Source organism: Anastrepha ludens, chromosome 6, assembly GCF_028408465.1.
Source record: "Anastrepha ludens isolate Willacy chromosome 6, idAnaLude1.1, whole genome shotgun sequence".
In the NCBI taxonomy this organism is placed as follows: domain Eukaryota; kingdom Metazoa; phylum Arthropoda; class Insecta; order Diptera; family Tephritidae; genus Anastrepha; species Anastrepha ludens.
The window spans coordinates 68160092-68188070 of record NC_071502.1 but is presented as its reverse complement, the minus strand read 5'-3'; the positions used below and the strand labels follow the sequence as shown (position 1 = coordinate 68188070).

The following is a 27979-nucleotide window of genomic DNA, read 5'->3' as shown; positions in this document are numbered from 1 at the left end:
CAATCAATTACCAACGAATTTATTAAAAATGTCTTTATTTTATTTTATTAAAGTATTTTTTCTTTATTTTACCTAATTTTTCAATTATTATAAAAAAAGAAGAAATAAACGTAATCTATTGTTTAACCCTATAATGCGAATGGTTATTCCAATAATGATTTTTATGTGCGTGCATATAATATGCAATATTCTCGTACATATGCAAAATCAGAATTGATGAAATCACTAAGCATTTACAACTTCTAAACAATTTAATGTTTAAAATAAACAATTATGAAATATTATCGGTAAGTTTTTGAAAACTTATATATTTTCCAACGTTCATTCGAATCCTATTTCATTTTTGAGAAATATGTGTGTGTATGGAGAACATATATCAAATTTTATAGAAATTTGTAAATATCAAAATATTTGTCGTTAATAATAGCACTAATGACAAAATATCTAGAAATTGAGCAAATAAATATCCTTAGGAATATTTGCAATCACTTCGTTCAATCAACTCATTATTCAAAGATGTAAGCATAATATGTCACGAGCTCACGATTTCATACCGCCCTGGCATAGAAATGTTCCATCCAAATAATTATGCATTACACTATATATATTACTAAATACTAAGAATTAACAATTATTAAAAATCAGTTGAAGCAACTACTATTGCCTAGGATCGCAACAAACTCTACGTCTGCACATTTATTTTACGTGAGTGTCGTACTTTCACTTTCCAACAAGTTATCTACTAGTTGGCTAAGTAGCTCGGGCGAATTATTTTTTGCCGTAGTTGACGCTTCTGAAGAACTTTGAGGAGCATTCATTTCGATTTCTGACACTGGCGCCTTATTCATGAGAAGTTTCTCAATTTCTTTTTCGACATCAATTTCAGGCTCGTTCAATTCTGCTGCGCTAGTGGACTCATCGATGATGGTATCGTTATTTTGCTTAGTAGCAGATGATTGCCCTGTACTCGCCGTTGTTGCTTCTTCTTCTGGCGCTGCAATATCTTCGACCTTGCTTAAGAAGTTTTGCTTAATCGGCGATCCTTCGGAATCTGCCGCATCAGATTCATCAATTAGAATCGGTTCGACAGTGTCGTCACCAGGCACGTTATCATCGACGTTTGCCAATGTTGCCGTTGTTGAGGACGCAACCCCCACAGACACCTTAACAGCTTGTTGCTCTTTCTTTTCCATTTCTTTCTTTTTCTCACTGGCTTGCAAGCCTTCAATAACACGCTTAGCGCACTCGCTCACAGTTTCAACTTTACTTTTCGTGCACTTTTCGCTGCCAACCACTGTCTTATCATTGACGACCCATTTGCTGTTATTTCCTCCCTCAACTGACTTAGCATCAATAACCACTTTCAGCGACTCCTTTTCACCGCTGTTGTTGCCTTCAACTTCTATAATTAATGATTTCTCCTTGTCGTCATCATCATCGTCCATGACAATTGTGTACTTTTTGCTATTATCCTCCTCCTCACACTTGTCTCCCGATGGCGACTTGTCTTCTTCCAGAACTATTTCGTTCTCCTTTCCATCATCCATAGAACTCTCCAAATCCACTACGGCATGTGCTAAATCTACAGTCAGTATTTCTAGCTCCCCAGAGTCATCCATTTTTTCATTGTTCTCCACAGGCTCTTTTGTTTCACTGGCTTTTTCCACTGCATCATTTGTTGCTTCTATTTTATCTACTTCTGCGGCTGCATTAGTCTTTGTCTCACTCTCATGCTTCTGTAGCATATCTTTGGCAAATGGAAACTCTTCTTCGGCCTTTTTCAATGAAATGGCACATTTCATTTTCAGTTTCAAATCGTTACGTTTCATCTCCTCCAAACGTTCACGCTCAAGAATTTCCTTTTGCTTCAATAAAGTGGGATTCGGTTTGTTGGTAGTCTTTTTACGCGGCTGCTTGCGTTGGTGTTGCTGCGACGTTGAATCGCTGCCATCCGGCGTCCAACTACCCTCAGCTGTATCTGAATCTACTTCCAAGAGGCTAACAAGAAAACTTTTCGCCGCTGTCATTATATCCATTTCCTCCATTTTGTTAGGCTCGTTAATTGTAATGGCTTTACGATTTATAGTTGGCGCTATATTGGTTAAGCTGGGCATTGGTATAGTGGCTGTAATTGAAGTATTTTTAGGTAGTAATAGCTGCTCTTTCAGTTTCTGACTGTTGCCATCATGGGTGATTGTTAGAATTTGCTCTCTTAGTTTCTGACTGTTGCCATCGTGGGTGATTGTTAGAATTTGCTCTCGACATTGCAATGAGGCATTACTGCTTTGCGTATCGTTATTATTGATAGCAATTAGTTGTGGCTTTATGGGGGAAGCAACCATCTGCTTGGCTGGCTCGTCATCTTCATTGTCCGAGTCAAGCGTAATGGTATCCGTTTTAGGTTCCACAATCTCGATTTCGTTATCCTCATCATCGCTAGCTTGTTTATCTGTGGATTTGTGAAGAATTATAAAAAAATAGTTTAATATAAAATGATATACATGAATACGACTATATGTATACAAAATAAAAAATAAATAAGATGAACACAAGCACCACAGAAATGAACGCATTCATCGAAATATTGGCAGATGTCCATTCGGATGTATATTCCGAAAAAGCTTTTAGCAAGCTACGGCTTAAAAATAATAATTTTATGCGACAGCGCTACTAAGTATGTGGTTTACACAATGTCATATTTCGGCAGAAGCTTAAACACCGGATGTGTTCTTCTTGGCGAATTTTGTGTTAAAGAATTGACGAAAAATATTCATGGCTCCAATCGTAACGCGACCTTGGACAATTCGCCCACTTCTTGATCATGCAAACTAACGATCTCATGCTCGGACCACAGGTATATTGAGTTTCAGTGTGGCGAGGAGGCACAAATGCCATTGCCCTCCAGAAACCCCAGGAAAACAGACTGGCAGAAGTTTAGGGAGGCGTCGCGGGGCTTTGACGTGACGCCACCAAGACTTCGGAAAGAACAGGGGATTGAGGTTGCAGTTGAGAAACTCAGCGCTGTCTTAGTTGAATGTTTTGAGTCAGCCTGTCCAATTCGACCTCTCCTTGATCGGACTCCCATTCCGTGGTGGAACCGAGAGCTCTAAACATTGAGGCGTGATTGAATTTCTGAGTGACACGGCAAAATTGGCTAGGATCCTGAAAAGGGATCCAACCGCGAAGCTGGGGTCACTTAGGAAATCTGATGGCTCCTTCACGGAGAAGCAAACTGAGACATTCAGCTTGCTGATGGACTCTCACATTCCAGGAAATCAGATAAGCATCGGCCGGCAACAGCCCTCAACGAAAGAGGCTGCTGTCAGAGCTGCTACACCTTCTCGGCGTGACTGGTACGTTGGCGGCTACAAGTCCCCCAGACTAGATGGCATTTATTCCGCCATGCTGAAGGAAGGCATAGAGTCAATGACTGCAACCCTAAAGAAAATCTTCACTGCATGCTTGGCATTGGCTTATATACCACGCTTGTAGAGGATGGTGAGGGTCGCTTTCATCCCTAAGGTTGGGATAGATGACTACACCAGCCCCAAAAGCTTTGGACTTATCAGCATGACCTCTTTCATGCTGAAGAGTCTCGAACGGCTAGTGGAGTTACATATGCGTGCGGGCGGAGGAGGATCTGCTGGTGTCGTCCGGAGATAATAGAGGCTGCCCCCAAGGTAGTGTGCAGTCTCCATTGCTCTGGTGCATGATGAATGGTATTGTGGCGAACTTGTATGCTACATTTTTCTAAAGTAAAAAGAACTGAGTCGATACGAACAAAATCATGTTACCCTTTAAGGATTAGTAAAAGTGAAGATGATTTACACTACATAAAAAGTTCGCTGTATTGTTAAACTTCTGAAAAATGTTATGTATGTAAGCAAGAGTGTTTCGCCCTTAGGCGCAATTCACTCCAGGATGCATAATTTTTCTCACGGAGATCTCCTAGGAAACCTATTGCTCCGTTCGTACAGGCCAAGGTAATGCAAAGAAAAATGTTGTAACGGACTTATTAGCCTGTGTACAATTTCCTTTAACCTTGCATGCCACAAAATAGAGCTCTTAAATGGCATTATACGATTGATGAGCCCCATCAATTCACGCGTTTGCATGTTATCTATCCTTCTAGATTTCTCATAACAAGATATTAAGCTCAAGGACACTCAATATAAATCTGTGGATTAGATCTGGAGAAAGAAAAATGTAATGCTTCTCATTGCTTTGCTTTAGGGACAGAGCAAAGTGGAAACTTTGCTTTAGAGCTTCTGGAGTTATTTTTGAGCATTTATTGCAGCTCATTGTTGCTTCATAATGTTTTAGTTTCATTGAAATTTATATACGCGTACGGCAATTGTTTATACGAAAATATTCATCATTAAACGACTTCGGTTCAATATTGATCAATGAAAACAGGATAAGGGTTAACACATTTAAAAACATTAAATTTAAAAAACCTGTTTTTCATTTGAATTAAAAATAATAATAGTACAAGGCAAATATAAAACAGAATAATAAAAATTCAAATTAAAAAATACATTTTAAAAAAGTTATTAAAAAGTTTTATTAGTCTTAAATGTAATGTAGTCTTAAGGTACTTGACCACCTTATAAGTTTCAAAAAATTAAATTTTTTTTTTTTTACATTTTTTCAATCCTTATACTTTTAAAAATCATCACCTGAAACTGTTTTTTTAAATTCGAATTCTAACAAAGTGAAATCAGTGAAAATGTGCAGGCGCATCCTAACATTGTGAAAAACAGGGGTGTTTTCTTAACTTTTTTTCAAACATCCGCCATTTTTTTATTATTTTTTTTTTTTGTCAGTTTGTGGTAAATTCTCACGCAAGGAACCTTCCTTTTGAAAATTTTGTTTCTCTCTTTTGTTTTAGAATTACCATTTCTAAGATTAACTGTCCGCCGCAAGACATGATTTTCTTCAGGCCTCGACTTTGGCGCCTCCTGGATATATGTTAAAAAAAGAAATTTTAATAAATCAATTTTTTTTTGTATTATATAAGCTCTAAATAAAAATTAAAAAAAAAATTTATTTTAATATATTATACAGAACATGAAAAAAAATTATTGAATATGTTGTACTTTTTAGCTTTCCAAGGTGGTCAAGTACCTTAAAAGTAAAAAAAAAAAAAAACAAAATTACAATAGATATTATTTCAGTAGCAGAAGCAAAACAAATTTATTAATAAAGATAAGTAAATAATACATAGACCAAAAATTGTGTTGCTTTTGTAGCCGAGTGTAGTGGGAACGATAGCCTTTTTAAACGACTTTAAATATTGCCATACAACATTTCCATCCATAAAGCACTTAAAACAATCTTATTCCTCCGCGATGTCAGAATATCTATTCAACCTTCTATGCTAACAAATTCCATAATAACACGCATTTTGATGTATAGAGAAAAATGTAAATGTAATCTTTATATCATATATTTAAATTAGGAAACATTAAATTTATTTTTATATTTAAATAGGTATATCTTACGTATGAATTTTATATTCGTTAATTTATAAAATTATAGATATTCAACTTATATATATGTGCGCATGCATGTTGTAAAATTTAAATGACAATAAACTGGCTAAAAGTCAATATTGGGATAGGATCATAACCTAAAGCATAGTACTAAGTTCGCGTTTCACGTGAAATCGCTGTCAAAATCCAAACAAATTGCATTGCCGGGAAATATGCATTAATTTCCAGTTCACGCCGTAAAAAAACAGCGCAACGTGATGCCAATAACATTTTTTTTAAACGCACATGCCATTTAAAATTAACAGTGAAGTGCCTGAGTTCGAATACTCCGAAGATATGGCATTTTTAAGCGAAACGTCTTCATAAAGAGTGTAAGTAAATACTCTTTATATTTTTTGTGCAAATATATATGTGTATTAATTTGTTTAAAAAACGTTTCTTACCAAATCTTGCCAATTGCTTCTGGGGCGATGCTCATAAACTTGACGTTTCTTCTCAGTTGATAATGTGGCTAGCAACATTTCACGGCCAGCCAAATGCGTATTGCTGGCGAAATTTCAAGGCTGTGAAGTTAGTACTAGCCTTAATACTGGAGGTTGTATGAACCTTTCTTTTTCTTACATATTAAGACAAATTTTAATACATAATAAACAGGGTCTTTCAGTATAAATCTTGTTCACATTCGAGTATTCGATAGCAATTTTGAACGCTGTTTTCGAAAATGGCCATATTTCAAACATTTTATTTTTGATTGAATGGCCCACATCACATGTTTATTTTTTAATACATCAATTATTGTAATCAGTTGTTACTTGAATAATCATATCAATATTCAAAACACAGGCCAAATATAATTCATAAAAACTTTTTTATAAAATTATTATGAAAACTTAATGCTACTTAAGCCAATACTATAATTATGTTCGTAATTTTAATATTTTTTTAATTTTTTTATTAAAAAGAGATCTATTTCGCATGTGATAGATATATTCAATCAAGGAAAAACATTTCATCCACTGGTAAATTTCGGCAATATTTTGGCAATGTTTTATCCTTCGGGAATGTGCGGCGTTCACGTCTATAACGCTGATAGCTAAAGGCGGCCAACTGCCAACGCATTTTAATGATTTCCGTGTTACCTAGAGAAGAATATAGTATATTTTAGTTGGAAGCTGAATATAGACCCTTATTTTTGGTAGAAATATGAAATATGCTATGAAATAATTTCTTATATACTGCATAGCCCTATGTCCCACGAGGGATTGAGGACCGCAGAAAAGAAAGAAAAAAATGCATAGCATGAAACATCGTTGGCTCTATCGCATGGTCAACAATTCACTTACGTTGGAAATCCTTAAGTTCGCTGGCAACGTCTAGCCAAATATTTGAGCGCAACACTGTATCATAGTAATCGATATTCAGTTTATCCCATAGAATGGGGTAACGCTGTACAGCTCGCACCAATTGCAGCATAAATTCTTTATCGTCAGGCTCATCCTGCAAACGCTTGTCGCTCTCAGGCAAATCTTTTGTGAAATCTATGTCAATGTTACTTAAATGCTCATTACGCAAATCCTCTTCAACTATTTTGTAAAGAAATGAAAGTTTAGCTAGATATTTTGAGTACTTTAATTCCAAGTTGGCCCTTTTTGTTTCGTCCTTGATCGTTTTCAAACGAAAAGATTTATACATTTCATATAAATGTGACCAACGGTCCATAATATCCTCACAACTCACATCTGCAAAAATAAATGAAGACGTAAATGTTAGATTAACTTACATGTCAGTATATTAATTACAGTCTCTGTTCATATATTTACTTTGCAATCGCGTAGTTTTCCACAAGTGCACCCAGAGCGATTTGCGCGATTGTTCGTCGATGTGGTTATATTGCGAGTCGCTGGATTTACGCCATAGCGTCGGATTACATTTGACAAAATTTATAATTCTTATATCTAATGGCCGCACTTCTATCGGTTTCTCGCTATCTTCTAATGGTATGCCGAAAACCCCATCAACGTCTTCACCGTTATTATCATTCCAATTACTTGACTTTTCATTCTTATGTATATTCTTCTCGATGACATCGAGATCTTTGCGATTGAAACCATCGCCATCTTCACTGCCACAATCCACTTCGACCCATTGATCTTCGGGCAGGTCACGATTGGCCAGAAAGTTTGTTGTTTTGTCAAAGTAGCCGTTGAAGCGCTTGCCATCGCGCACACGTCGCTCAACACGCACATAACGCTTGCGTATATTCTTCCAACGCAACTTGATATTCTCGGTACGCTTAAACTGTGACGCTATTGTGCGCCAGTGCTTCCGCGTCACTTCAAAATTACCATAATCGGGATGGCGTGTACACCAAATGGCCGGATATTGTTGTATGAGACGCGCCAACTTGCGATCGCGTGCATGTGTTTGCTCTTCATGACTCATGTAATCCTCTGTGCCATAATGCGCTTTGTTACTGTAGCGTATCGATTGCTGTGCTGCATAATTTTCAAAATCGCCACCTTCAGCATCACCATCAAGCTCCTCATCATCCATATCACCACCATCCGCAGTTGCATCTACGTCCTCATTGGCGGTTCCATCTAGTCCTTCATTATCATAATATGATTGCTCCGGTTCATTGTAGGTGGAGGCAATTTGTGAGTCACCTTTCATCCAACAACTATCGCCTGTTTCATCATTTCCATCACCATAATCCTCATCGTCTTCACCAGTGCCCCCAGCATTATTTTTGCTTTGACCCAACGGCATAAGCGGAGAAAGTGGCGGTTTTTTATCCTCACCATCGCCATTCTCCAAATTCGCGTACAAGCTCTTGCGATACTCGTACACCTGATTATGGAAGCTATTTGAGCTGGTATTGAAGAGATCTATATCTTCAAGTTGACCGTAACGTACATAGTCGACGCCTGAAATATGTAGGTTTTAATGTGAGTATGCAATTGTAATTGTATGAAAGATTATTTGATGCTGCTACAATAAGTGCTATCGAGTTGCGAATTTCATTGCCTTCAGACATTTTGCTGACACATGGACCACTCTTATTAAACGGTTGAAAAAACATATTCGAATGACGAACGGGAGCGTTTACTTTATAGATTTTCGGAATATGTACTCACCTCTTGGCTTCTGGAAGCCGTATGCATAAATTCGACATACATTCAGAATGATAACGAAATCTGAAGTATCAAAGTAAGGTTAAATAGTTTGTTTGGCACCCGAATCTGTGTTTCAAATAAAAAGTTACAATTTTGATTTTTTAATTAAAACAAAATATACGCGACAGCTGCTTTGACAATGTTACGAAATGGGCCTACATGCTGCCTAAGTTTTCACCGATGCAGAATAGAACGGTAAATATCAAAACTGGCATAAGATGAGTTACATAATTCAACAGAGTCTAACTTCTGTCATATGCCATACGAGAAGCTGCAGTGTTGGTCTGCTCCTATAAGGGCAAGTTTAACTCTGATTTACAGCCAAATTAAGGTTAAACGCTCAATTTTGCACAATTGACTCAGCTTAAAAATGCAACACTTTTGAACAGACTCTGAAAAACCGGACCTAACAAAACTTAGATATAAATTTTACCATACAAAAAGTCAACCGGAATCAGTCGTGCTACAAATTCAAAACCAAGTTGAGTTAGAGAAATAGCTTTTTGTATTTGCACATTTCGCTTATATTGAAAAACTGTGCCCAATTTTGAACCAAAATGATTTAAAAATAATTATTTGCAAACGCCTAAGGGCGAATTCAACCCATCTACCTGCTAAACTAAGTTTAACAGCCCATATAAGTTCAACCTACAGAGTAAAACTTCGTAAAAAATTCCAGACTACTAAAGTCGCCATGTCGAACTGACTTTCAAGAACCATCCCGTAAAGTCATTTTTGCCATAATTTTTACTTTTCCTGTTCGGAAATGTGTATCTCATATTTTCATAACACTTCTGAAAGTGTTAGGAAAAGTTTTCCGAACTCTTGGATATTAATATTTGTCCGACTTTTGACAAAACAACTTATTCGAGTTTGACAATTAACAAATCTTATCTTAACCTTGACCTTTCTCATGGGTTGATGTTGTTCCACAAATGGAGAGACCTACAGTTTTAAACCGACTCCTAACGACAGATGGTTTTTTATAAGGAGATTTTTCATGGCAGAAATACACTCGTAGGTTTGCCATTGCGGGCTGAGGGGCGACCGCTTTTAGAAAAAGTGTTTCTATCATTTTGGTGTTTCATGCACGGAGATTCGATCCTACGCATTTCCGAATGGAGGTCACGCACAAACTTTTTCGTCTACGGCGGCCGCCGAAACTTTGGCCGGACATAAATCAGTGTCGTGCCGACGGCGTTCAACCGCCTGAGGTGAGACGAGAAAAAGGTAAGTCGACTTAAAAAGTCGTAAATATGGAAATCCACAAATATTCCTTAATGATGCGTTACCAAGGAAAGATTATGTATTTGAGTAAAGTATATTTAAAGTAAAAATTATATACATTAATGGTGAATTAGAAAAATGGTTTTTTGATATATTTATACAATTCAGCGCATTTATTTTGTAAGCGGAAAATAACTACAAGTCGTAACATAAAGTCAGTATATTTAAAAGAAATTGTATATCATTTCCTCATACTAATTTATAAACACTGCACAAACATTTCATTGATTTTTCATTCATTTAAAATTTTTTTTGTTCATTAAAATATGTAGTCCATGTCAACACTTTCTGTGAGAAAAATTTAGCGAATACGCAAAAATTGGCTCGCTGAAAGTCAATGAAATTGAACTCAAAACGCATCAAACAATCGCTATTGTTTCGTACTTACATTTCCGGCGGTATGCACCGAACTTATGTTCTCATATCACCTTTCACAGTTTTCACACTCTTATAATTAAAAATTTATACGCAGTCCATGTGCACAACAAATGACTCAAGACAATGACTGGAAAGTATTGAGCCTCACGCCAAAGGTTTCGATTAAACAAAAATTACCAACAATATTTTTTTTTTAGTAAAAATATATGTGTTTAAATATGGGCTTTTATTTTGAATGCTTTTCTAATTTCTGATTTGGTAAGAAACTCATTTTGTCAATTTTTATTTACATTACAACTTAAATAATTAAAATGAAATTCTTCATTTCATTCGCATGATCTAGCATTTTTTCGACACTTAGTTTTAAAATAAAAAAACCAACCACCTACCTGCTGCCAACTGGCCATTTTCCAAGCTATCGGCATCGTTAACGAAACCCAATTGTCGCATATCCGCTAAACACTTATCTTGCAATCCCTTAAAGCGACCAATCGCATAAGTCAAAAGATATGACAGATGTATGTAGAGCTCTTTCACTTCGAGATAATTACGCGCCTGCTTGTAGGCATTCGAGTTGGTCAGTGTTTGCACTTTACCAGTGAGATGTTGACAAATCTCCATGGCATTAAATACTTGATCTTGTAGTTGAGTGCGCGCCTGACCGAAGGCAGTGTCGGGGAAGACATGACGTACCATGAGTGGTGCACGAATTGCGGTCGTAACATTAGGCCCTGGTGCAGCTGCCGGCGCTGCCGTTGGCGCCATCGGCATGCCATTAATCACCTGTATTTGTGTACCTCTGACAGCACCATTCTGACTACTTATAGGTGTAACTGTTGTATTGCTATAACGTATCATTTGCGGATGATGCATTGGATTGTGTTGTTGCTGCTGTACCGTATAATATTGTTGTGTCGCATGTGAATTAGCCGGTGTTATTTGTATAGGACGGCTAGAAGCAGCATTTTGTATAGCCGTAATAGGGCTTGCTTGTCGAAACCAAGGATTACTCGACGTTGGAGAGCTAGCCACACCCTGAGTTTGATTTGTGCCTTGACGTTTCACCTGTATCAGCTTGCCATTTGGTAAACGGAATGTTTCCTGCTGTGCTGCTGAATTCAAATCGATGCGATAACCGTTGATGGTGTGATAAACTGGTGTATGCGTACCAGCCGATGGAGTATTCCTTGCACCAATATATGTACGTCGAACAATCGGAGCAGGCGATGGATGTCGCATTGGTATGCCGGTGTTGCGTAACACCAATGGCGGCGGTGTGTTATTATTGTGTGGCTTCAGCGTGATGCCACCACTGTTTGGAGTAGAAGTGTTCGTTTGCAAAGATATAATTTTTGGTGTAGATGTCATAGGTGAGGCTGTAGGACGTGTCTTCTGTTGTACAGTAATTTGACAGTCAGGTTCCAACATGCTTAATAAATCAGGTGTACAAACGACTTCATCATTTGAAGTTTTCAAACGTTTGGCAGCGGGTGTTTGCGGATGGGGTGATTTCGATTGCTTCTTTACGATAGCGCTGCTTTGACTACGACGTGATGTCGTAGAGTCCAAGCTTTCCAAGGAATCTGACATGTTACCACATTTCGATTTGGCTAGCCGACAGCAAGTAGAGCGATCTTGTGCCATTAACGCTTTCTTGTCAGATTCAGTAGAGCAAGTTGATTCAATATACCTACAACAAAAACAAAACAAAAAATCAAATCAAATATATACATACATAAAAAGCATAGTGTTCGAAACCCTCCGTACGCATTCGAAATAATTTGTTCCAGTTTTATTTGGTTATGTGTTTAATTTGGTTATGAATAATAATATTACAAATACAAAATCCACTCCGTTTTTAATTGTTCTAGACATAAGCAACTTTCAGTATTTATTTTTTTATTCCAAAACTGTATTCCAACTCTACGCTTTAATCTGGGGAACGAGTTATCCAAACCAAGACTTGAACCCCATTACTACGTGACACATTTTTTTCCAACCGGGAGGAGTGTTTCGGATCGTTATTTTGTTGAAAAACCTATCGAAGTAGTATTTCCCATTCGACATAGAGAAGCGAACGATCAATTTTCGTGTGTATTTTAACGAATGGCCGAACTCCTCTGAAAACCAGGTCCACACCATCACATTTCTACTTCCGTGCTTTAGTGCGTTCTTATAATAACGTGGAAGTAGAATTCTAATCTTGGATCGCCGAACGGGCTTACTATTCTACCTGAATTTGACATGTTAATTTAGATTCGTCGGAGAATAAAGTAGTTTTCCAATTTATATGGAGGTCAATTTAAATGAGGTTTTGCAAAATCAAATCTAAATTTCATAAAAAATTCACCTTTTAAGGCGAGCCTTTTCTCAAGTTCTGGTTTCAATAACAGGTTTCGGACAGTGCTCCAACTAATATTAAAGTTTAGCTCCTGCACAAACTCTCAAGCTAAAACAAAGGAATATTTTTTTCTAGTAAATCTGCCTGATATGAGGTTTTTCTTTTGGTTCCACCAAAACTGAAACTTTGCACTGTTTTGGTAGCTATATATTTGTTATTTAATCTAGAAACTATTGGCCTGTTAACAGTTAGTTTTTTATAGCTTTAGAAATTTGTGACTCGCCTTTATTAAAAAATTCAAAAATTCCTAGTCCGTTCGTGTGAAAATCATTGCTAGACTTACAAATGAATGAAATGCTCGTTGTTTCTTTGTTTAGGAACGCAAAAATATGTAACCATGGAAAAGTTGCTTACTTTTTGAGTACACCGCGTTTGACCACACAGAAAATGTTGCTTAGGTTTCGAATAATACTGTATCTGGAATAACTTTGGAAAAACTCTTAAACTCACTTCTTTTGTTTATCAATGTAGCGAATAAGTGCCCAATGCTGTGCACGTAATGGCCAAAGAATTTTGGGTGCACAGCTGAAACAATTCCAGTTTTCGTTTTGTTCAATATCCACTACCACACCACGCGATAGATTTTTAACGATACACGACTTGCAGAAAACGTAGGGGCAGCTTGAGCAACAATAAACCTCACCGCCTTGGCCACACCAACGACAATATAGCTCCGAGCCATCTTCACCTTTACTGAATTCGCCACTATTATAGAAGTGGTGGCATTTCAAGCAATGTGTTACCCGCAGCACCGGATGCATTTTGATGATCTCCTCCTGAGCTGGTGCTGTACCGATATGCATCTTACAGATGGTACAGTGCACCTTGCGCTCTCGCACTAGGTCCACATTTGGATATGCTCTGATATAGAAACGACGCTCCTCCTCAGATAAACTGGGATCAAAATTATATGTTTCTAAAATAGAAATAAAACATATAGAAATATTTTAATTTTCACAGGATTTTGTAATATTATTATTAGCTGGTCTTTGTGCAGCAAAATACAACATAATTAGGGTGTACTATAAATATTTTTATTTTTTTATATTAGGAAATTAAATTAAGTTATGAGAAATATAGAATTTGAAAGCACAAGGGTAAAAGGGTAACCGCGATAACTCGCAAGATCGATACGTTGAAAATCGCGATATTTCGTAGCAAAATGCAGCCCTTTGAATAACTCGTATAAAACGGGGCCTTCAATTCGCCACTTTTCTGCTGGCTATCTCTGGGCTTTGCTCACTTAACGAAAAATGCACATGTGAAAGCAATAACAAAATTATCGAGAAAGGTTCCCCGCTAGCTTGTACGATTATACCCCATAAACTTGGCATAACTCACTATTGTACAACAAAAATGTAATTTTGGAGAACTCTATTCCAGCGCTGCCAAGATATGTTTATTTATATCAGTTGCTTCGTGTATTCGCCACTTGCTAGCGCTTGGCGAAACGACGAGGTTTTAAATCAACCTATGTATGTATGTATGTAATTTGATCACCTTGACAGATAGTTCATACTTTTTCAGTCAGACGTTGATAAAAAAAAACCTCGGTAGGTATGCATATTCAGAGTGATTATGTATCGCACCATTAATCGATTCTCAGAATCATTTGAAGTGGAGGACAGGAGCATCAGAATCGGTACGCGTTTTGTTCATACGAATAAAGGTATAAAAACTGTGCAGGAGCGAATTCGTAAAAATTCCCTTGAGCACGAAGAAAATCATGGCTAACGATCTGGACAAGATTCATGTTTCAAGTAACTTATGACGCCCTTCACATGAAAGATTTTCACATGTGAAGTGGCCCATTTTAAACTCTGCGGTTAAAATCAATAGCATATGAAAGTTATTTTATCTCCTTTGCAAAGGCCATACAAATAGTATTATTACAGACGGAAAAAAGCTTTAAATAAACAAAATGCCAACGTCTATGGAAAAAGCGAAAATACTGTACCAAGTCTACGTAATGCTGGTTGGCACTCTTTGTAGCATGCACACTATGATTTCTATAAATGAACTAAAGTAGAAAATAATGTTGCCTAGACTCATAGAATTAGTATTGATATATGTATTATATTTTGATTTTAGAATTTTAATATCAGTTATAAAATATTTATGAGATCTAAAATTAAAAACGCAGGGCATATGTAATAATTTTGAATTGAAATGTTGCCCTTGGTAAACGATATAATTAATATACAAACACGAAAATTACTATTTTGTTAGACAACCACGATGTTTTAGGACCTCACACAATGTACATATTTGGCATTGAGTTTACTAACTTCTGTGTTTCCTCATTTGTAATCTTTGCCAATCCTGCCCGCATAACTCTTCGCAAAGCCTACTTTCTTGTTATTATTGTATATTACAGTTGTCGAATTCTTTTTTCTAATGGGATCTAGATGCTCATAGGACTGAGATCGGGCGACTGTGGAGGTATTTTCAGCTCTTTTGGAGCGTTGTACACGAGCCACAAAGCTTAACCATCTCGGCTGTGTGTTGGGTCGTTAATTTGTTGGACCAAAACGTTCTTGATAAACCAAGATTTTCAGCACTCTGTTGCAAATTTCTTTTTAAATGCCCCATTTATGCATTGACGATTGAACAAATTCCAGCTGACCCACACCGTTTGCCACCATGCAACCCTACTCTATAACTCCACCACAACCGAGTTTGACTGTACCAAACAGATTTTGTTTCTTAAGAGCAGTACCTGATTTGCGCCAAACAATTAGACGACCTTCCTCTAACTTCTACATCTCGTAACTCCCCCAGCTACCAGAGGGAGTCTCCCTGGTCTCCTACGCCGACGATTGCACTATACGGCCTCAACAACATCAACAACGACCTCAACGACCGCGACTGCGCTTCAAATGGTCCATCCGCTTAGTCCAATTTTGGCATACTCTTTCAAATGTTTCGGCCGGTATCTCACATATAAATGCTTTAATGTTGTCTTCCAATGCGTTATTTGAAGAAGGCGTGTCTGAATAGACATGAGCTTTAACATAGCCCCACAAAAAATAATCTAAAGGCGTTATATCGCACGATCTGGGTGGCCAATTAACAGGTCCCGAACGTGAAATAAAATGTCCACCGAACTCGCCTCTCAACAAGTCCATTATTACGCGTGCTGTGTGGCACCGTCTTGCTGAAACCACATGTCATGCAAGTCAAGCTCTTGCATTTTGGGAAAAAAAAAAATTGCGTTCACCATTCATAGTTACGTTACGATTCGCAGCAACTTTGAAGAAGTACGGTCCAATGATACCTCCAGCCCATAAACCGCACCAAACTGTGACCTTTTCTGGATACATTGGAAGCTCTTGCAATTCTTCTGGCTGATCTTCACTCCAAAATCGACAATTCTGCTTATTTACGTAACCATTGATCCAAAAATGAGCTTCGTCGCTGAACACAATTTTTCGATAAAAAGTGGATCTTCGGCCAACTTTCCAAGAGCCCATTCACCAAAAATTCTGCGTTGCGGTAAGCCGTTCGGCTTCAGTTCTTGCACCAACTGTATTTTGAAAGGCTTCACACCTAAATCCTTTCGCAAAATTTTCCACGTTGTTGAGTAACAGAGGCCCAGTTGCTGCGAACATTCGATAATTGATGGTCATCATTAACACTGGCCGATACAGCTGCGATATTTTCTTCAGTTCGCACTCTACGTAAGCGTGTTGGTGGTTTAATGTCCAATAATGTAAATTTAGTCACAATAGCTCGAATAGCCGCTTCAGTGGGTCGATTAAACTGACCATTAAAAGGAAGAAGCGCGCAATAAACTTTCTTAACAGAACACGCTTTTTTATAATAAAATTCAATGATTTGCAAGCGTTGTTCGTTTGTAAGACGATTCATGGTTAAATTATAAACCAAACTGAAGATGTTTGACAGTGAAACAAAACACGAAACGTGCGTCAGCTGTTTAAACCAACTGTTTAAAAAAAAAATAGCTTAAAAAATCACCCGTTACTTGTTTCCAAAGCTCTGGAGACTTATTTATATAAATATTACCAAATTCAACGCATTTTCATCTGTTCATAAGTAAAATAAACGGCTTTCTTCAAGAGACTAAAATGGTATACAGCTTTACGTAAAACTTTTCCATCAGTGTTCGCACAAATACTTTTTTAAATATTTGATTTACGTTTTCAACAATTTTTGGCGATTAAATTCAAGGGTTAACCTTTGCCGTATTTGTTGTGTATCGCACTTTCTGTACTCTTCTTAATACATATACATACATACATACTAGGTTGTTCAATAAGTTGTGGGGTTCGATAAGAAAAACACAATTTTATGGTTTGAAATGCACTTTATTATTCAGTATAGTCTATAGTTGGCAGCCGCCGTAGCCGAATGGGTTGGTGAGTGATTACCATTCGGAATTCACAGAGAGAACCTTGGTTCGAATCTCGGTGAAACAACAAAATTAAGAAAAAATATTTTTCTAATAGCGGGCGTCCCTCGGCAGGCAATGGCAAACCTCCGAGTGTATTTCTGCCATGAAAAAACCTCCGAGTGTATTTCTGCATAAAAATATTTGCCGTTCGGAGTCGGCTTGAAACTGTAGGTCCCTCTATTTGTGGAACAACATCAAGACGCACACCACAAATAGGAGGAGGAGCTCGGCCAAACACCCAAAAAGGGTGTACGTGCCAATTATACCTATATATGTATGTATATATATACATATAGTCTCCCTGAGCATCAATACACTTGTTCCAACGAGATTCCAATTTTTGAATTCCATCCCTAATTCATGGATTTTAGCCATTGACAAAATGCTCTTGTGAAACGGTGCATTCTCCTGATAAAAATTTTTTTTTGCGTTTGCTAACAGTTCACACACTCTTTAGCCTCTTGTTTTGATTTAGGATCACGGTGACAGACCCAAGTTTCATCAATAGTGATGAATCAACACACAAAATCTACTTTTTCTTTTTGAAAACGCTTAAAATGTTGCGCATTCGACTGTTGCTGTTTTTGGACGTCTTTGACGTGGATCGTCTTCAAGGTTTGTACGACCAAGTTTGATAATTCAGCAACCCATACTGTATTAATTGGTGTCGAAAAGTCCTTATACACTTTCAACAATCGTTTATAAATTTCCGTTGCTTTCAAAGTTTCCAAAAATAAAAATTCAATCACCGCACCATACTTGATTTTTTTCATTATAGAAAATACTGTGTAACGTAAATGGCTAAATTGCTTTTTGAATTCCGTCACGTCAAGATTGCATGCTCTCCTCCCACTGCCATTTCGTTTCCCCTCCAGGAACGCACAAAAGGGTTGTTGTTGTTGTAACAACATAGACATTCCCCATACTTATATAAGGGGAATGCTGCTGGAATGACAGTCCTTGGCCGGATATAAATCCGGGTCGTTTCGGTAAGGTAGAACCGACAGTCGTGGAAACAGGTCCTTTACCTGAGTCCAAAAGGGTCCTTTACCCAGCTTAATTTTTATCATGCCCAATATATATTACATTTATGTTTTTTTTGTAATATTTCACTTAAGATATTATTCGAATCATCAACTATTCATTTTCAACGTACGCAAATGGCAAACTAAACACAAAACCAATAATTTTGACTAATTCATATCTACGGCGAAAAAATCAGCTGGGCGGCTGCCATCACCTGTAATAAATCCGCCTTGGACGATACTGTAAAGAACTGTTTTCTTGCTCATTGATTTTTAGCATAAATTCTTTTGCTCACCAAACTTAAAGTTAGTCATCGTTTGATCTTTTTCAAATGTTGCGTGTTAAATAACTAAAGTGACTTTTTTTTTGCTATACCTGAGTTAAATGTATTGATTGTTCTGCGCTTTTCTTGGACCGATAGCGTTGTTGGACGCCCAGACCTGGGCTTAGATGTTAAAATCCCGGTTTGCTTGTAATTGTTTACTACGCGTTGAACAGAAGAATACGTTCTCCCAATAGTTTTGCCAATATTTCGGAAGCTATTTCCATCTTTCCACAATTTTATAATATTATTTCTTTCTGATACGCCTATTTCTTTTCCTTTGGTTTCCATGTTTTCAAATTAATACCACTTTTATACAAAATGTGAAAATAAGCTAATTCGTTGTATTTCACATATATTTACCAAATATACAATCAAAATCTAATTTCGTTTTGGCATTCTTTGCTAAAATGTACAGTACAAATCTTCTACATTTTATAACAAACAAAGCTAAAATAACAGAAGGTCGCTCTCGATCATCCAACAACACAACACCACCTTCGTTGGGTTCCCAGCCACTCTGGAGTGGGAGGAAATGAAAGAGTGGATGAGTTTGCAAGTTTTGTGAACACCTCCACTGTGAATGTCATGCACATTAAAGAAGTCGTGCCATGTCTTGGCGATTATTTCTTTGAGGACCTTGGAAATTTGTAAAATGTCTCGCTCGAGGGACTAGTTACCTTCTTAAAAATATCTAAGTGACTTAAGCAACTTATTTAGGGGAAGGAAAACAATTGCAGGTATCACAATGGGCCTTAGGGCCACCGAGTCTCTTGTGTTAAACAAGGAACCTGACTAACCTAACCTAACCTAAAATAATGGACCAGTGGGAAAACTTTGAAATGAGGGCAACCGGTTTTGAGGGCAAACGTGTTTGTTTTGCATAGAGTTCGGTCGCTGTCAAGCTCGAACAAATTGTGCTACTTAGCGAAGTTCAAATTAAAGTTATTTTTATTTTTATTTTAACAAGTTCTTTAAGAATAATAATTAAAATAAAGAGATTCTAACAGTTCTAAATTTTTTATAAAGTTTGTGAAGCTAAAACAATCGAGATCAGTGCAGGAAAATATTGAAATTAACAAATTTAAAAATTTTAACTATAAATAAACCGGAAAACTATAAGATTCCGCCAGCTAAAGTGGGTATATTTCAGATTCGCGGTACCACCTTTAAACCGAAACGAGGTTACCCTCATTTCAAATCAACCCCGAGTAGTAAGTCAGGCGACTCCATACAAGTCGATATCAGTCGAATAGCTATTTTATTTTTTTTCCTTAGGATTTGGTACCTCTAATGTCAAAGTGATAGATTATTTAGCAAAACTTTCCTTTACTACCACGATATATTTGAATGGGGGGCGTCACCACCCACCACGCCCATTAGAAAGAGCAAGGTCACACCATTATAACTGTGAAAGTCCCAACCTCTAGTGTCCCTATAGAACCCCCAGGAGAAGTTGAAAAATTAGGTTTTTTCCGACCGCATTAGCAATTTGTACTGAAATACAGTGGAAGAGAAGATTATACAGCAGTCGTCACCCAGCAAGCATTTAACTTAGGTTTTATAATTCATAGCACTTATGAAAACGTTGTTTTATCGTAAAAGTCATGAGTGCCGATGGCGAAAATTTAGGCCAAAAATTGTCCGATTTCGCATTATTTCACTATTTATAATTTTTTTTTTGTAATAATTTGGACTAAAAATCGCGCGATTTTTATTCCAAATTTTCAGTATTTGTAAAAATATTTGCTTTTGTAATATATATGTATATTTGAAATCAAAAAAGCGCCCCTATAAATAATAAAATAATAAAAAAATTGTTCCCTTTTGGTTGACTGGGTTTTTCTTATTTCGCTTTGTTCTTCTCTCTCTCATCGTTCGTTTGACAGTTCGCTCCTCAAATTTATTCTGCACGGTATTACAAACGGTTAGAAGAACATTTGTAATAATAGAATATTAATAGAATTTAGAGTATTATTTAGTTAAAATAGCTTTAAATCGAATCTTAATGTAATAAAGAATGTTTATAAGTGATTTTGTTACTTTTCTGTGTTTGTAATTAAGTGATTTAAGCGTATTTAAGTTTCAAGCTTATGCAAAAAATATGCATTTTTAACGTTAAATATTGCTATTAATTCTTAATTTTAATTTATAAAAAGTAATATAAATTAAAAGGCTTATATAGTGTTTACATTTGCGTGTTATAATTTTTAAATTCGGTCCACGCACTTAGACATTATAAGCAAATATATCGTGGTAGAAATGGAAAGCACAGCCGATTTTTGACGTGATAACGTCTTATAATTCGATTTAACAGGCTGCACGCACGAAAAAATGTGTCGTTACCTTGCTCATTAGTGTTACCTTGCTCATTAGTGTTACCTTGCTCTTTAGTGTTACCTTGCTCATTAGTGTTACCTTGCTCATATGTAGTTACCTTGCTCATTGCATTGAATGAACTGCAAATTCTTTCACCATTCGAAAGCTACATCCTCCACGAGTAACATGGATTATATATTATTTTGGAAATAGGGCTCGAGATATAGGTCAAAACGTGGACCCGGGTAACCTTCGGATGTGTATGTACAATATGGGTATCAAATGGAAGCTGTTGGTGAATGCTTTAGTCCAGGGTATTTTTCATGCCGCTCCGTGACTAGGGTCTCGAGATAGAGACCAAAACGTGGACCCTAGAATGTGTTTGTACAATATGGATATCAAATTGAAGCTGTTGGTGAATGCATTAGTACAGAGTATTTTTCACGCCGCTTCGTGACTGGGGTCTCGAGATATAGGTCAAAACGTGGACCCGGGTAACCTTTGGCTGTGTATGTACAATATGGGTATCAAATGAAAGCTGTTGATAAGTGCTTTAATACAGGGTAATTTTCATACCTATTGATGACTAGGGTCTGGAAATATATGCCAAAACGTGGACCCGCCGTGTCTTTGAACCGAATTAAACCAAACTTACACACATTGTTAAGGAGGTATTGAAGATGGTTTCCGTATAGTTTGGATACCTATTGGTCGACAGGGTCTCGAGATATAGGTCCAAACGTGGACCCGGGTAACCTTCGGATGTGTATGTACAATATGGGTATCAAATGGAAGCTGTTGGTGAATGCTTTAGTTCAGAGTATTTCCATCCGCTCCGTGACTAGGGTCTCGAGATAGAGACCAAAACGTGGACCCTAGAATGTGTTTGTACAATATGGATATCAAATGAAAGCTGTTGATAAGTGCTTTAATACGGGGTAATTTTCATACCTATTGATGACTAGGGTCTCGAAATATATGCCAAAACGTGGACCCGCCGTGTCTTTGAACCGAATTAAACCAAACTTACACACATTGTTAAGGAGGTATTGAAGATGGTTTCCGTATAGTTTGGATACCTATTGGTAGACAGGGTCTCGAGATATAGGTCCAAACGTGGACCCGGGTAACCTTCGGATGTGTATGTACAATATGGGTATCAAATGGAAGCTGTTGGTGAATGCTTTAGTACAGAGTATTTTTCATGCCGCTCCGTGACTGGGGTCTCGAGATATAGGTCAAAACGTGGACCCGGGTAACCTTTGGTTGTGTATGTACAATATGGGTATCAAATGAAAGCTGTTGATAAGTGCTTTAATACGGGGTAATTTGTTATGTTATGTTATGTTATGTTGTTATGTTATGTTATGTTATGTTATGCTATGTTATGTTATGTTATGTTATGTTATGTTATGTTATGTTGTTATGTTGTGTTATGTTATGTTATGTTATGTTAAAGTATATTATGTTATGTTAATGTTAACTCATTCTCTATATCCATACAAAATATCTATCAAACAAATAAAATTAAAATTTTCTTTTGAAAAATGCAACCATTCAATCAGTATTTTCTTATGACGTTATCACGTTAAACTATCGTCAGTAAACCGACTTTACAGACAACCTCTTTTTGTTGTTTGGCTTGTTTGTTTTCACGCTGATTGAAATTTTAGCAGTGCAAAAATAAAATACATTTTATTTAATTTTTATACCACTGATATCACCTTGTATGAATTCTTCTTGGCAGGTATTTTCACAAACACATCACACACGATAGCGGCATCTGCACCATCTCGATTTGCAAAAGCATTAAATTAAAAAACCTCAATTTTAATTCGTTGTACATATCTAGAATTTTTCTCCCACAGAGATTGAATAAACAGGCTCTGGCCAACGGAAAATAAAATTTTCAACCTAGTACAGCAGTCTAGTGGCACACAAAATAAACAACAGCTTGACAACCAACTGCGCCTTCGGTTATTATCGCTTGTACTGTCATTTGGTACATCCTAGTTGCAATCCCATATCCACATATGTTCAAATTCACAATAGCACCCCAGTGCATAACGTATTTAGTGCAGTCACAGTAATTTTTAATATACAAGTTTTTTATTTATTTATAGATTGATAATGTTAAACGGGCATAGTGCCACATTTAGGCTAAGCTGAAATTACTTTTATTATACGGTTGTAACGTTAACCTCCACCTTTCAAATGATGCCTTATTGTTATTGTAGCCGCTTACTAAACCCTGTCAGTGGAATGCAGTTACCGGTAGTCTTAGTCTAGCTCATCTATCGGTAGGCCCAGGAAACTTGCAGTTTCGACAGGTTGGGTTCAGAGGGAAAGGGGTGTCAGATGAGTGGCAAACCCACTCGAATGTGAAAAGGTGGTTAGTATCGTTCGGGGTGCCTTCATATGCTAGACATATATTTGGTATGTCCAATTCTAGATAGGTAGGAGTTTAGCCTGGTACAGTATATCCAGAACATAATTGTGTTAAGGTTACGCGGGTCTCTCCAGGTAGCTGAAGCTCTTTATCTGGGATCGGAAGTTTAAGAAGGTGGATGTCGTTAAGTGTGTGTCTAAACACTGTCCGGTCCAATAGTTGTCGGTTAGTTGGTTAGTAGTTGTCCATTATTAGATTATTTGTTGAATTTGGTTACGTATGTACATACGAGAGCAAAAAAAAAAGAAGAAAAGAAAAAGAAGGAAAGCATTATCATCAACATGCACTTTTCCTTTGATTATTGCGTCACCTTCTTGTTTAACATTTTAACGAATATCTTCTACGTCGCGCTCTCTATAATTAGCCCAATTTGTTTTGTCATCTTTTTTTAAAGATCGGAATTATCATTATCAAGCTCCAGTTGTCTGGCATCGCTACAATATCCCACACCATCTTTATTAGATTGTGTAGTCTTATTAAAAACTCGTCACTGGCTCTTTTTATTATTTCAATGTTTAGGTTTTCCTCTCCCGGAGCTTTGTCATTTTTAATGTTATAATGCCAACATTTAATAGCCAGTATTCAGCCATAACAGCGTCGAGTCACTCTTTTCGTTAATTGTTGCATGGTATTGTTCATCAAACCATTCATCTCTAAGGCTTATATAATATTAATTGGTGGGATATTTTTTCCGCCGACTCCAATAGGCTTTGTCTTACAATATTCCATTCCTCATAAATTGGTCAGATTCTGGTATATTTGAGACTTTGGATGGGACGGCCTTATCTTAAGCTTCCTTGCAGTATTGTCATCATTGAGTACGGCTTTATGTAGGTTCTTATGACGAAACATTTGTGCTCACCACGCACAAGGTGGTTGCTTTCGCCATGTTAGACTTGCGATGTCCATTCGGCGAAGTAACATCATGCTGTGTGTACTCCAGCTATATCTCTAATATAATTCTCTTTATCAATTTTAGTATTTAAGTCACCCATCACAATCAATGCTTAGTAGCTTTTTATTATTGTTACACAATTCCTCCAACTCCAAAAAGCAGTACTGTATATTTGAATACTCTGTATCGATACACCGATTTAAGGATTATATTTTTTTTTTACAGATTCTGGCATTTTTTTGTTCGAAACCTAATATTTTCTCTCTATTCTGCTTATGGACCGATAAAACTATCCCATTTTTACCGGAAGTATTCTTTGCTATTATTTCTAGCAGAACTACTAGGTCCATGTCATATTTTGTTAGTTCTTTGGCAAATCTTTCAGTTTTATCGCTTGTAAATATAAATTTGTGTTTAAAGTTTTGAGTTTTTGAGTTAACAATATTATTAGTGCATACTAGATGTATAATATATATAGCCTAATTGTTGGTTTGTCTAAACTGGGGGTTGTCTAAATTGGACGACAAGGAAGTAGCAAAACATTACTATAACCGAAAATCTGTTGGAATATACTGATCTTCAATTACCACATATATATTCTAGTTTTACTCTTTTTTAGAATTTTCGACCATAAATATTCAGTCGATAATTGAACGACATTCTACACTGACAATATCATCGATAGTCGACAATCGCTTGGCAGGCGTTTACTATTATTTGCAAAAGCTACTTGGTTAACAACATAGACAGACACGGTAGCGTTAATCCAGATTGCGACTTAATTCGGAATTACCTCAGGAATTAAGTGCAACTAATCCGCATCGACTACTAGAATTATTTCCCATAATTTTATTTAAGCGTATTGAGGGAGTTTTCGGTGGCAACACTCTCGCAAAGGAAAGTTAACATCTATTGTGAATGAAAAATAATCAAACTATTGCTTAGGCCTCTTCTATTCGCCATTTCCCCGCGCGTTTCTTTATGCTTGAATAACTTAACGACAATTTCAATGGGAAAGCAACAACTAAGTTGTCGAGTGAGATTCACCGCTAGCGAGTATGATCATGCCTAGTTAGACTGGTATAACTCTACTCCCGCTTTGCCAATATATGTTTAAAAAATTACACACACTTCAAATATATACGCAAATAAACAAAAATACATACAAAATCAGATACCATATTTATTAAATACGATCCACTTTTGATTCCAAAGCTTCATTTTTATCAATAAGAGATCAATAAGGTGATATCAGTATTACCGTTGATTTGGTTTTTTTTATTTGGTAGATTTAATATCCAAGACATTTTTTTCCTTATTTACATTCTGATTGATATTTTCGCAATCAAAGGTCCAAATTGCAAAACAATACAAATTTTGTTTTTGCACTATTGCTATCAAGGCATATCTATAGAAAGTTGTATTATTAGGAGAGTTGATTTCTTACTCTTCAATTCGACCTTCTACATTCATCGCCATTATAATATTCTCTTTCTCTTGACATATCTAATTTAAAAAATGTTGTTGTTGCTCGAATGCCACTACCTTGTATAGATATGCCTTGATTGTTATCAGCTTGTAAGAATCCGTCTTGCATGATGAGAGCAAAGTTCTTCGGGAAAAGTTGTCTTCTCGTACACGATAATTTGGTTCATTTAGATAGTTTCATAGCATTTATTTTTGAGTATGATTTATTCGGATTGTACTCCGCCACTTCCGAGTTACATGGTCCAATTGATCAATCGAAAAAATCGTTAAGCGCGCAGTATGACAAGTTACGTCGTCTTATTGGAACCAGATGTCTTCGGTTTTTAGTTAACTTTTGGAACAAAAGGCATGCAAACCGCACATAAAATGGACGAAGTGTTTTCTATGAACTTCGCGAACAGATTATTTTTTCACAATTTCGAAGCGTTCTTCCGACGTTAAACAATTTATGATGACTTGCCAAACCTTACTGTACAGAAATGTCAACACAGTTTGCCATTCTCAGCTGTCAAACCATAGTTATCGATATCGGATATCATACAGCTAAAAAAAGCACCCATTAGAATAAAAAATAAAAAGCCGAATTTTGAAGCGATTGTTTTCAATTCCTTAGAAATTTTTTAACTGGTTAATTTTTGCTGGAAAAGTCTAAAAACAGATCTTTTGCCAGCAAAGATTCTTCGTGTAAAATCCTGCAATTACTGACAAAGAGAGAACCTCATTTACTGTCAAATTTGTTAGCAATTTACTGGAGAATCGAAATTGCATTTTCGGGCAGTAAGGCAACAAAACTCTAATTGGCGCCTACATCCTTGGATAGTTATTTGGCCCAGCACCTTCTCGAAGTTGTTGCCTCCGAAAGGCAGATTAATTTTTATAAGCTTTTCCAATAACAAAGCAACTGTTAGGAAAATCCACAAAAATGTGGATTCGAAATATCTCCCTAGCGCCATCTATCGGAAATGTCAATTAAGTCTTGTTCCAGACAAAATACAACACTGCTTCGAGGGTTTGTGTTCTTGCTAAAAATTAACATGGCCCCGTAATTGATTTACGACGTCTTCGTACCGAAATGCAACTCTACGAATATGGTTTAAAAACTCACTACAGAATTTGTTCACGGCGAAATCCATACATTTCACTTCCAACCATGCTACCACTCTAATAAAACTGGTTTACATAATAATTGATCATTTAAGTAAATTGAAAATGCATTTTTTTCGAAAGAATGAGAGATAAAACTTTCCAATCATTTGTAAATAACATTATGCAAGTCTATAATATTTCATTCAATACACTTGTGCTATTTTGCTGAAAATTTTGTCTAAAAAATAAAATTTTTAATTTATACAGTTTTAATGCAAACACATGTAATATTGAACGCCTCTTTACTATAAAGATATACATAATATACCACTCTTCGAGCGTGGACAACTTTTTGGCACATACTTTTGCTATTCTAAAGAATAGAAAAACAATTTTGTATCAAAATAATACTAAGGCTCTAAGGGGCCAGAAATTAAAATTTATAAATAAAAATTTTATTGCACAAATCACACAATCATTCCTTAAGGTTTCTGGCAACTCTACTTACCATCACTTTCGTTGTTGGAAGATGTCTGCGTTGGAGCCGCCACAGCGGTGGTGCTTGCCTCCATATCGCTGCACACTTATAGGTTATGTTTAGGGTACGAGTTTCACTACACTCTTCTTTTCTAACCTTCACAGATAAGGGAATAGGTATAATCTATTGACCAGGTTACAATTACCACTGGCGAACACTTTTTCGGCACTCCAGCGTAATCCCAGCCGTTTACACACGCACACACACCGATCGACGTATGAAGCGTTGGTGCTTCCCTGCTTTAGTCTTGTATTTTCTCACTATGTATTTTCGATATACCTCCACGTTAATCAAAACAGTGTTATGAAAACACATTCACCCTCACAAACACATCTACACAAAACGTGTGTATTTGATTTAATAATTATTATTTGCAAATTTAAAGCAAAATTTAAAATCTGCAAAATTTTCTCTGTACACTATACTAACTTGACACAACTAGCTTCGGATTCAATATGGCGACAAGTTTTTGCTTTGTCGTACAAACAATTTTTTTCTTTTTTTTATTGCTGTAGCTCGGGTGACTTGCTCGACAGCCTTCGACTCGTTGCTCAAATGCCGGTCATGTGCTGGAAGAAGTCAGAAAACTAGGTGCGAGCGAGCAAGCGGTTACAAGACGTCATAAGCCGACATCATTCGTTAGCGTTCGTGAGCATTTCGATTTAGACGCCATGTTGGACCATCACGCCATTGGACCATCGGGTA

General features: G+C 36.7%; 1 protein-coding gene across 3 annotated transcripts; it reads right to left on the bottom strand.

Annotated features, from left to right (window-relative positions):
* Positions 1–84: 84 nt before the first annotated feature.
* On the bottom strand, positions 85–27926 carry LOC128868294 (uncharacterized). 3 transcript variants are annotated; one of them, XM_054110205.1, is made up of 6 exons: positions 18553–18805; positions 13188–13653; positions 10726–12026; positions 7316–8422; positions 6839–7234; positions 5414–6634 (listed from the first exon to the last, which is right to left on the bottom strand). In XM_054110205.1, exons 1-6 carry the CDS (start codon positions 18788–18790, stop codon positions 6486–6488), a joined length of 3657 nt encoding a protein of 1218 aa, XP_053966180.1. In that variant the 5' UTR covers positions 18791–18805; the 3' UTR covers positions 5414–6485. The 3 variants fall into 3 exon arrangements, with proteins under 3 accessions (XP_053966181.1, XP_053966179.1, XP_053966180.1); XM_054110206.1 differs by lacking the exons at positions 5414–6634; positions 6839–7234; positions 7316–8422; positions 18553–18805 and adding exons at positions 85–2449; positions 27245–27926; XM_054110204.1 differs by lacking the exons at positions 5414–6634; positions 6839–7234; positions 7316–8422 and adding an exon at positions 85–2449.
* Between the last annotated feature and the right edge of the window lie 53 nt (positions 27927–27979).